The 11,586-nt window shown below is 37.6% G+C and overlaps 3 protein-coding genes across 3 annotated transcripts; 2 read left to right on the forward strand and 1 right to left on the reverse strand.

Annotated features, from left to right (window-relative positions):
* The first annotated feature begins 8,429 nt into the window (after positions 1-8,429).
* LOC137618399 (uncharacterized) lies at positions 8,430-8,861 on the forward strand. Its single transcript, XM_068348568.1, has one exon. The coding sequence runs from the start codon at positions 8,430-8,432 to the stop codon at positions 8,859-8,861; it is 432 nt and encodes a 143-aa protein (XP_068204669.1).
* A 62-nt stretch (positions 8,862-8,923) lies between these two features.
* LOC137618400 (putative nuclease HARBI1) lies at positions 8,924-9,469 on the forward strand. Its single transcript, XM_068348569.1, has one exon. The coding sequence runs from the start codon at positions 8,924-8,926 to the stop codon at positions 9,467-9,469; it is 546 nt and encodes a 181-aa protein (XP_068204670.1).
* A 1,214-nt stretch (positions 9,470-10,683) lies between these two features.
* Positions 10,684-11,166, reverse strand: LOC137618401 (uncharacterized). Its single transcript, XM_068348570.1, has one exon. It carries the CDS (start codon positions 11,164-11,166, stop codon positions 10,684-10,686), a length of 483 nt encoding a protein of 160 aa, XP_068204671.1.
* Positions 11,167-11,586: the final 420 nt, after the last annotated feature.

Below are 11,586 nucleotides of genomic sequence, written 5' to 3' on the forward strand. Positions count from 1 at the left end.
GCATCTAGTATCTGTCATTCATATTACATGCCCTGCCAATGTCCATTTCTTTTCCTTATGTGTACTTAGAATATCTTCTACTTTACATTGCTCTCGTATCCATGATGCTCTTTTTCTGCCTCTTAGCTCACTTCACACGAGGCGTTTGAAACCGTGCGGCAGATTCTCGCATGTCAAAAAGCTTGCCTTCACACGAGCTCTTTGAAACCGTGCTTCAGATTCCCGCATGTCAAAAAGCTTGCCTCTCCCCGAGCTGTTTGAAAACATATGGCAGATTCCCCAATGTCAAAAAGCTTGCCTTCATAATAGCGGTTTGAAACCGTGCTGCAGATTCCCGCATGTCAAAAAGCTTGCCTTCACAAGAGTGGTTTGAAACCGTACGGCAGATTCCTGCATGTCAAAAAGCTTGCCTTCACAAGAGCAGTTTGAACCCGTGCGGCAAATTCCTTTATGTGTAAAAGCATGCCATTACAAGAGCGGTTTAAAACGGTGCGGGTCGTCTGAATCAGTGAACAGAATTCTAGCTGTTGGTTTGTTCGAGATGGAGGACGCGAAGAAGAAAGCGGTCTTTGTATATATAATAAAAACGGGGCTAAAAGAAGGAACTACGTAAAAGTTGGATACACCTAATAATAATAATAATAATAATAATAATAATAATCAACATTATTTCAGCACCAATCATCCTCATTTCTTTTATGACGGTATATCGCAAAAGACTGAACGATCCTGCTCTCTCTCTCTCTCTCTCTCTCTCCTCTCGCCTCTCTCCTCCTCTCCTCTCCTCCTCTCTCCTCTCTCTCTCTCTCTCTCTCTCTCTCTCTCTCTATTGATCACTATTAAAAGGTTGGATAGATTTTATCTTAAGTAACATATAAGAAAAAGAAAACAATCACTTGTATAATCATGATATTATTATGTTTAATGTACCTTTACCTTTATTATTATTATTATTATTATTATTATTATTATTATTATTATTATTATTATTATTATTATTATTATTGAAGTCTTAGAGACTTTAAGAGACGAAGAGCAGACAATTAATGAAGAATAGTGTGATATTGAGAACGTATATCAGTCAGTTAGTAATGAAGTCTTGGGACGCGCAGTTACAAGGAGAAAGCCATGGATATCAAATGATACTTGGGATACTATAAAAAGGGGACAAATACAAAAATTGATTGTTGAATGTTTTCGAGGAAGTAATGATAATTACGAGGTAGAGCATTCTAAGTACTCCAATATTGATAGTGAAGTAAAAAGAAAAGCAAGGAATGACTGAAGAGAATATTTAGACAGTAAAGCAGTGAGTCTGACAAAGCTATGAATTAAGGGAGTGGCTATGGTGTAATAGTCTCTCATAGAATTATGGATGGAATCTCTACTGTGAAAAAAAAAGAAGCATACTGTATACCTATTAGAAAGAGAGATGGATCTATCATAACAAAAGAAGATGAAGAAAGACAACGTTGGATGGAACACTTGAGTGAGGCTATGAATAGGGAATGTGAAGGGAATAATACAACTGAAGCTGAGGAAGACCTTGATGTGCCCATGAATGAATTCAGTGTGTTTGAAGTCAAAGCTATCATCGAAACACTAAAGAGATGGAAAGCCCCTGGATACGATGAAATAACCGCAGAGATGATACTGGCCGAAAATTAAGTGACTCCCAGACAACTTCAAGATTATTTTGTAGAATGTGGCATGAAGAGACAAAACCTGATGAATGGAAAAAATTGGAGACCTGGCTGATTGCAACAATTAGAGGCATATCACTTGTGTCAGTTGTTATGAAAATATGTAGTAAGTTTATTCTAAAGAGACGGGAGAGAAAGATTGATGAAAAGCTTAGAGAAAAACAAGCAGGATTTAGGAAAGGTAGAAGTTGCACTAACCAAATTTTCAGTTAGAGACCTTATACATCAATGCATAGAATATAAAAATCCACTTTTGATGGCATTTGTGGACTATAAAAAAGGCCTTTGATAGCGTGCACAGACCAGTTTTGTGGAAAGTCCTGCGACATTATGGAATTCCTCTTAAATATGAAAATTTGATAAAGTCTGTTCATGAGCAGAGCAAGTGCAAAGTTAATGTTAATGGAGTCTAATCAAATAAATTTCCATTGAACTGCTGAGTACTCCAAGGGAATGTATTGTCACCTATATTATTTGTCCTCCTCATGGATTTTGTAATGATCGTGTCTGGGAAACACTAATTGTCTGTCCTAAATTCAATTTCTAAAGATTTCGTCTAATACTCTTATTTGTTGTCTCTCAGCATTTCCCTTGAACATTATCTTAGTTTTACTGATATTAATTTTTATTCCTATATTTCTGCTTTCTGTATTCAAATTTTCTATCATCATTTATAATTCCTCCCATGATTCACTAAACACAACTATCTCATCTACAAATCTTAATTTGTTAAGGTATTCCATATTAATAGCATTTTCCTAATCAATTTTTTTAAAAACTCCTTCTTGGCCTGCTATGAATAATTTAGGAAAGATGTTGTCTCCCTGTCTAACTCCTTTGTCAATCGGAATTTTCTCACTATCTTTATGTAGTTTTAGGATGGTTCTACTTCCTGTTAGTGTGCTAACATAAGATTCGTCTATCTCTTAGTCTGTAACTACCATATATAGTGATTTGTCATACTTTTTTTTCCCCCATTAGCTGGTTAATTACATGGACGAGGTCAGTTGTTGAATACCCACTTCTAAAGCCTACCTGTTATCATGGTTGACTAAAGTCTAGCTGTCTTCCTATTTGGCGTAATATGATCTCTGTAATTATCTTATATATTACGGAGAGTAAACTTACTGGGTGATAATTTTCAGGTCTTTTGTCTCCCTTCAAGTGGATTAGTATAATGATAATTTTTCCAAGCTGTAGGTATAGAGCATTCTTGCAAACATTTTGTGTAGAGTTCAACGAGTTTTAATACTATGAAATCTACTTCTATCAATAAATCAAATGTTAGGCCATCTATTCCTGCTGCTTTGCCTCTTTTCACGCCTTGCAATGCTGACTTTATTTTTCCTACTGTTACGTTCGGTACCGGCTCAGGTGTTTCATTATTTCTATTTTCAAAGTTATTTCTTATATCAGTAATGTATTTTATTGTATACAATGCCTCTACAATTTCTATAACTCCACCTCTATTACTGATTTTTTATTTTCATCCTTTAAAGCAAATATCTGTTGGCACCTGTTCCAAGTCCTCTTTTCATCAATTTGTTTGTTTCTTCTTTTCTTAAGTGTTTTAGTGTTTACTCTATATATATATATATATATATATATATATATATATATATATATATATATATATATATATATATATATATATATATATATATATGTATATATATATACTTACATATATATATATATATATATATATAATATATAATATATGTATATATATATATACGTGTTATCCATATATATATGTTTGTATTCGGATTCAAGAAAATCTGTATGATTACTTATGATATGAAAGAGAAAAACTGGCTCTTCTATTATTTGGTTAAAACCTAGACCTTTAAAATTATTCATCACCGTTACGCAGAGGCACAATTCACAAAATACGATTTGGAAAAGGACCAGTCTTAGTCTCTGTGCCAAATCTTTTTTGTACTTTGTATGCTGAAATTTTCTTGTTTTCAGAGCAACGAGACACGATATGTCAAGAGGAACGTCGTTTCAATCCCTGTATGTACGTCCCTTCCCCAATTTTTCAAAACTACATAGAAATTTGTCGAAGTCAACGGGCAACCCTTGATTTCTTGAGGGATTTGTGGGATGTGTTATTCATGCTGAATTTGTTCTTTCATTTAACCCCCCCCCCCCCCCCTCTCTCTCTCTCTCTCTCTCTCTCTCTCTCTCTCTCTCTCTCTCTCTCTCTCTCTCTCTCGAATGTTAATTATTAATAAGTTTATAACTGGTGCAATCAAAATCAATAAGTCGCATTCTTAATAAAGAACACATCTACGTGTCATGACCTCTTCACTATTTAATTAAAATCCTTATTATCATCATCATCATCATGACATTTTTTTTCTTTTATATAATGTCAGAAGTTATTGTAGCAGTAAATTCTTTGATACTCTTACATGCATGCCTTTCCTATGTAAATCCTTTTGATTGATGATTTCAAACTCAGTGGCGTATGGAACTGGTATCCTATTACGCTTATCCAATCAAGTCTTAACTAAGAAAGGGAAAAAGAGAATTAAGGTGTGAAAATAATAGACCTATCTTTTAAATCATAAGCGATTGGTAGAGGGCGAGTCCAGGGAAGCCAGCATAGTGCGGTAAAGCTAAATAACAATATATAAAATAAGAACGACACGAACTAAAACAGATCAAGCTAAGTAAAAGACTTGAATAAATAATTGACAGAACTGTGAAGGGATTCCTAGGTCAACATGTTAACTAGAAATTCATTTGCACCTAGTTTGAGCTTCTAAAATTCCACCGACTGTACTGTTTGATTGGGAATATTATTTCATTATTTGGTGACCGACAGACTAAAGGTTTTAGTTCAGTAATTTTGAACATTACTAAAACACGGTAAGACTGTTAGAATTAATTGTACGCTTGTACTACGTAGTTGATTGTATAATATAGGAAGATCTGAATATCAAGGATGTATCATTATGACTGATTTGAACGACGATGCTAGAGACAAAAATTCCTTATCAAGCATAAGCAATCTAATGTAGTTTGAGTTATTGTCAAACAATTTAGGAGCAGAGTTATTTGCTGATGGCCAGAGAAGAGAAAAATATTCAAATATTGGCAGAATAAAATGATTGAAACATTTTTGCGAGATACAGGTCCCCGAAATTTCTTGAAATATTTTGTCAACATATATGTAAGGAGGAGATTGCCCAGATATGGAATTTTCAATCACATTATTCTTAGAATTTGCCATGAGCTTCGTGTGTGGAGGGTACAATATCTCTGTTCTACTAACAATCGTGCATTGAATTTCATCCTCATAATAATAGCATAAGCAACAAGCTTATTTTCAAGACTGAACCCCATATCTTGCAAACTACCGCAAGAGAGTTATTAGGTTATTTGACTGGCCAGAGAGTACTACATTAGATCCCTCTCTCTGGTTGCAGATATTTTTTCCTTTACCTACACATACACTAAATAGTTTGACCTATTCTTTCTACATTCTCCTATATCCTCATATACCTGACAACACTGAGTTTACCAAACAATTCTTCTTCTTCGCTCAAGGGGTTAACTACTGAACAGTATATGGTAAATGCTCGATGGCTACTTTCCTTCTTGGTAAGGGTAGAAGAGATACTTTAGCAATGGTAAGTAGCTCTTCTAGGAGAAGGACACTCCAAATTCGAAATCATTGCTCTCTACCCTTTGGCTGTGCCATACCTTCTGTACAATGGTCTTCCACTGTCTTAATGTAGAGTTCTCTTGCTTAAGGGTACACTTGGGCTCATTATTCCATCTTAATGCTCTTTCTTTAGTTTTTCTGTCTTTTTATAGTTTATATAGGAAAGATTTATCCTAATGTTGTTACTGTTCTCAAAACATTTTATTTTAATTTTTCATTACTTCTCTAGTATTCTATTCATTTTCTTATTTCCTGCTCACACTGGGCTATTTTCATCTGATGGAGCCCTTGGGGTTATAGTATACAGGCTTTCCAACTTGGATTGTAGCTTAGCTAATAACAACAACAACAACAACAACAACAACAACAACAACAACAATAATAATAATAATAATAATAATAATAATAATAATAATAATAATAAGGTACAGAGCCAGGAGCATGGTACTGTGGAACGATTGTGATTACTTTCCTTTAGTTCCTATGATGCCCATCGCCAACTACACTTAGTAATGTATTAACTAAATAACCTCCAAGACATATCCAATCAACTCGCATCTTTTTTAGTTTGAAATTAACGACTGCATGATTTAACATCTTCAAAAGCAGCACTAAAATCAAGTCTAATCATATATAATTTGACTTCGATTCGAGTCCTGCTCAAGCCTAATGGTTTCTTGTAGTGTCTGTAGCCTTGCTATCCTTGTGAGCTAAAGAGGGGTATGTTCTTTTGTGGAGCCTATATGTCTACCTGCTTAGTCATCAGCAACCATTGCCTTGCCTTCTCTGGTCCTAGCTTGAGAGGAGAGGACGCTTGGGCGTCCATGAAATGTATGTATGGTCAGACTCTAGGGCACTGATTTGCTACCTAGGTCATTGTCACTGTCCCTTGCCTCTGCCATTCGTAAGCGGACTTTATATCTTTAAAAAAAAAAAAAAAAAAAAAAAAAAAAATCGTAATCGCCAAGGACTTTATAAATGCCAAACTCCAAACTAGGGAATATATGATTACATTCAGCTAATGCATCCAGACGTTTTACCATCAGACGTGCGTGTACGTTAGATAATAATGGAATGATAAAAATAGGAGGGTTACTGCCAGACTAGAGGAACAATGATCACATTCGTCTTATGGAGTAAGAAGTAGGTTGTCCGGGGCACCAGCCACCCATTGAGATACATCCATTAGAGAGTTATGGGGTCTTTTGACTGGCCAGACAGTTCTACATTGGATCCTTCTCTCTTGTTTCGGCTCATTTGCCCTTTGTCTACACACACACAGACACACACACACACACACACACACAGCGAATAGTCTGGCATATTCTTTATTTATTCTCCTCTGTCCTCACACACCTGACAACACTAATATTACCAAATAATTCTTCTTTACTCAAGGGGTTACAGCACTGTTAAGTAGCCACTTTCCTCTTGTTAGGGTAGAAGAGACTCTTTATCTATGGTCAGCAGCTCCTCTAGGAGAAGAACACTCCAAAATTAAACCATTGTTCGCTAGTTTTGGGTAGTGCCATAAGCCTCTGTATCATAGTCTTCCACTGTCCTGGGTTAGAGTTCTCTTGTTTCCTTTGCACACTGGGCTATTTTCCTTATTAGAGCCCCTGGGCTTATAGCATCCTGTTTTTCCAATTAGGGTTGTAGCTTAGCAAGTAATAATAATAATAATAATAATAGTAATAATAATAATAATAATAATAATAATAATAATAATAATAATAATAATAACATTGCCGGTTCTTAAAGAAGTATAAATAGAACCTTGCGAAAAATATGTCAGCTTGTTGCTAAAGATTCTTTTATCTTTACTTAATTTATGAATTAATTTTGTATTAACGGCAATTGATAATAGTAAGATAAGAGAAACGGTCAGTTACTGTAAAGGTGAAGCAAGAAAAGCGGCAGAATCTGTTTAAAACTAAAGTATATAGTTGTCTATGCATTAACTGTGACTATGGAATCAACTCTCCACTTTTAATAACAATTATGGGGATCCGATGTGTAAAAGAAAAAAATTATCGATGATTTTTAAATTCATTATTTGAGTAGTACTACAGAAGCCAGGATCTTAGGATGTTTGGGAGTATGGAAAAGGGCACCATATTATTGACAGGGTTACCCTATTTACAAAAAGGCACCAGAATGTTTTGATATGGATAGGTAACATGCAAGTTATTGAAGATGGAAGAATTGTGATATTTGTTTATAGTGAAAAAGGTTTTCATTGAATTAGGTGAAAATGGCACTGGAGTGGAAGGCCTCAAATTGCTAGAATACCAGTAGCATAAAATAAGGGGAACTGCTTCATTATTACCAGATGGTCACTACGCTTCTAATAAGCCATGAGGATGGCTTTAGGCAGTAATTAATGATGCAAAAGTTATATTATTATTACTATCAAAGCTACAACCCTTCTTGAAAAAGAAAAGATACTATAAGGTCATGGGCTCCAATAGGAAAAGCACCATAATGCAGAAAGTAAATAGAGAAATAAGAAGTGACACTTGCACGACTTTTTGCCACGAATTTGTCGTGGCAAGTAGTGACATTTTGTGACACAAACTGTGAGGCTCCTGCACTGTTCACGACGAGTTCACGCATAGTTCACGATGAGTTCACGACGAGTTCACGAATAGTTCACGAATGCGTGCCCATTCGTGTCCACATTGGCACGAACTGGCACGATGAGTTCATGATGAGTTCACGCATAGTTTGCGCATAGTTTGCGCACTTCCCGCATTAGCACGACTAGTTCACGCAATTTGGATGGTGTCATGCCGACTTGGCCACGCCATATAAAAAGGGGGCGTCTCCAACCCTTGATCATTCTTGGATTGGCTTTGGAAGAGACAACCCCGCTTACTGTCAGAGACACCATTGCAAAGAGGAGAAGATACCTATACCTGGCAGCTGCTCTAGCAATTGTTGACGAGCAGCAGAAAAGGGTGGCAGAGGCAGAAAAGAAACTAAAGGCAACCCCACCTCGAAGAAAGATACAAAGGAAAGTGTGGGTTAGGGAATAGATAACCAGAATGCACGAGTTTGGACAGTATGACACTCTACTGACTGAACTCCACAAGGAAGATCAAAGGGGCTACAAAATTTACCTCAGATTCACAGCTGACCTGTTCCAAGAGATGATTGAGAAGTTAACACCCCGCCTCCAGAAGCAGTCAACCTTCATGAGGGAACCGCTTCAAGTTGGACTTAAGCTGGCTGCCACCCTCCGCTTTTTAGCCACTGGAAATTCCTATCAAAGCCTGCAGTACAGCTTCAGGGTTGAAGCAAGTACCAACTGCATGTTCATACCCGAGGTGTATAAAGCCATCATCGCGGTCTACAAGAACGAAGTGCTGCGCTGCCCCAAAACGGAAGAGGACTGGAAGGAAGTTGCTGCCAGGTTCAGCTCAAGATGGAATTACCAAACTGTCTGGGGGCTGTGGACGGAAAGCACATCGCCATAAAGAAGCCACCCAATGCTGGCTCTTACTACTACAACTACAAGGGCTTCCACAGCATTGTACTAATGGCAGTGGCAGATGCTACCTACAAGTTCCTCTATGTGGATGTTGGGGCAGAGGGTGGTGCGTCAGATGGAGGAACAGGGAGCAACTGTTCCCTGCATGATGCTGTAGAAGAGAACAGAGCTGAAGTGCCACAACCAGAACTACTCCCTAATGATGACCACCCAGTACCCAATCACTTCGTAGGGGATGACACCTTTGCTCTCCGAACCTGGATGATGAAACCATTCTCCTATGGGTCACAAGTCCTACGAGAACGCATATATAGCCACAGGTTGTCCCGTGCCCGACGTGTCGTGGAGAATGCCTTTGGAATTTTATGTCAAAAGTTCCATTGCTTCTACACGACAATGCATCAGAACCCCGACACCATCAACCTGATCACCATGGGTGCCTGTGTCCTGCACAACCTCATCCTCATCAGATACCCACACACAATTTCAGAAGTGAACCACGAAGATCCAGACACACATGATCTGATCCCTGGTGGATGGAGGACTGAGCAACACCTGCAGAGGCTGCTACCTCTAACTGGCCATCATACCTAGAAAGATGCCAAGGATCAACGAGACTACCTTTCACATTACTTCATGTCCCTTGCTGGTGCTGTCCCTTGACAAAAAAGAATTGTAGTAGCTCCATGAGCTACATCCACAGTTGTTCCATTTTTTGAAATAAAAGAAACGTATCTTTTTCGTGTGTATTTTTTTGTTACCCATTGTTTTATGAGATATAAAAACATTTTTTTTACATGAAAACAGCAAACATCAAATATGTACAAGTATCACAGTCCAATTATTTACAAATATTTACAAATGTCTCATCTCAGTCAGTGTCCTTGCTGGTAGTAGCTCCATGAGCTGCATCCTCAGTTGTTCCATTTTTTAAATAAAAGAAATGTTTATTTTTTCGTGTTCTTTTTTGCCCTTTATCTTTTGGTTTATTTTTCTTTCCTTTTTGTTTTGTTTCTTATTCTTTTTTCGTTTCAACTTTATTTCACTTTATTTTAAGGTTATAGAGAAAAATAAGTGTTTTGAAATAAAAAAGCCTTTTATTTACATGAAAACAGCAAACATCAAATATATACAAGTATCATAGTCCAATTATTTAAAATATTTACAAGTGTCTCATCTCAGTCAGTGTCCTTGCTGGTAGTACTCCATGAGCTGCATCCTCAGTTGTTTCATTTGTGAAATAAAAGAAACGTTTATTTTACATGTTTTTTTTTTTTTGCCTTTTATTTTTTGGTTTATTTTTCTTTCCTTTTTCTTTGTTTTTTATTCTTATTTCGTTTCTATTTTCTTTCACTTTGTTTTAAGGTTATAGAGAAAAATAAGAATTTTGAAATAAGAAAGCATTTTATTTACATTAAAACAGCAAACATCAAATATATACAAGTATCACAGTCCAATTATTTACAAATATTTACAAGTGTCTCATCTCATCTCAGTCAGTGACCTTGCTGGTAGTAGCTCCGTGAGCTGCATCCACAGTTGTTGCATTTTTTAAATAAAAGAAACGTTTATTTATTTTTTTTCTTTTTTTTTGCACTTTATTTTTTGGTTTATTTTTCTTTCCTTTTTGTTTTGTTTTTTATTTTTTTTCGTTTCCATTTTCTTTCAACTTTATTTCAAGGTAAAAGAGAAAAATAAGTGTTTTGAAATAAGAAAGCATTTTATTTACATTAAAACAGCAAACATCAAATATGTACAAGTATCACAGTCCAATTATTTACAAATATTTACAAGTGTCTCATCTCATCTCAGTCAGTATCCTTGCTGGTTGTTGTACTGCTGCATTGGGATGCCCGATGAACTGGTGGGGTGTTGAGTTCCTTGGAGGTGAAGAGGGATGAGGGTGACATGCCCTCTTCTAGGTTGCTCTCGACGGACCCCGGGGTCAGGACCGGGAAGCTATGTGGTGTCAGAGGTGTCTTGAATGTGGCTGACAACGAAGACAATGAATGTGTTGGTGAAGGAGCCTGGACAATGGTGGCTGACGGTGCAGGTGGCATCCCTGGTTGCCACTCCGTGGTACGGGGCCAGGAGGACTGGCCTGAAGACTGTGGTGTCTGGGGCGGCATCCAGGTTACAGATGATGGCTGACTGGCTGGACGATGCTGCTGAGGCTGCTGCTGCTGCTTCTCTGGCGGTGCCTGTGAGGTTGCTGGTTGAGGTGGATGCCAGAACTGCTGCTGCTGAGGGGGCTGCCAAGGTTGCTGCTGCTGTGGGCCTGGCCAGGTCATGATTGGTTGTTAATGTGGCTGGTGGAAGAGCTGACGCCGCTGCCTGTAGCGGTGTACAAGGTTGAGGCAGTCTATCTGGAATTCATGCCAGTAGTCCTCCTGGAGGGCATGCATGTGGCCTTCCAGCAGGCACGAAAAATCGTGTACGATCTTGTGCTGTCCGGTGTACGAGTGGCTGGGCGCCAAGGAATCTGCTTTGGACTTGATCTGAAACATACAAACATTTTAACAATTTAGTACAGCATTTCAATGCAACATATTGCACATTCCATGTCAAAAGCAATGGATGAAACTGGAATACAATCTACATGTAGACATTGGGACTCTCACATCTTGCTCTACATTACTGAGGTCCTTGTGGGTCACCCAGGTGTCACCGGTTGTGGTGTCTGTCTGTGTTGTTGTTGGGCTGGACCGCTT

This window comes from Palaemon carinicauda, chromosome 24 (assembly GCF_036898095.1).
Source record: "Palaemon carinicauda isolate YSFRI2023 chromosome 24, ASM3689809v2, whole genome shotgun sequence".
NCBI lineage: Eukaryota > Metazoa > Arthropoda > Malacostraca > Decapoda > Palaemonidae > Palaemon > Palaemon carinicauda.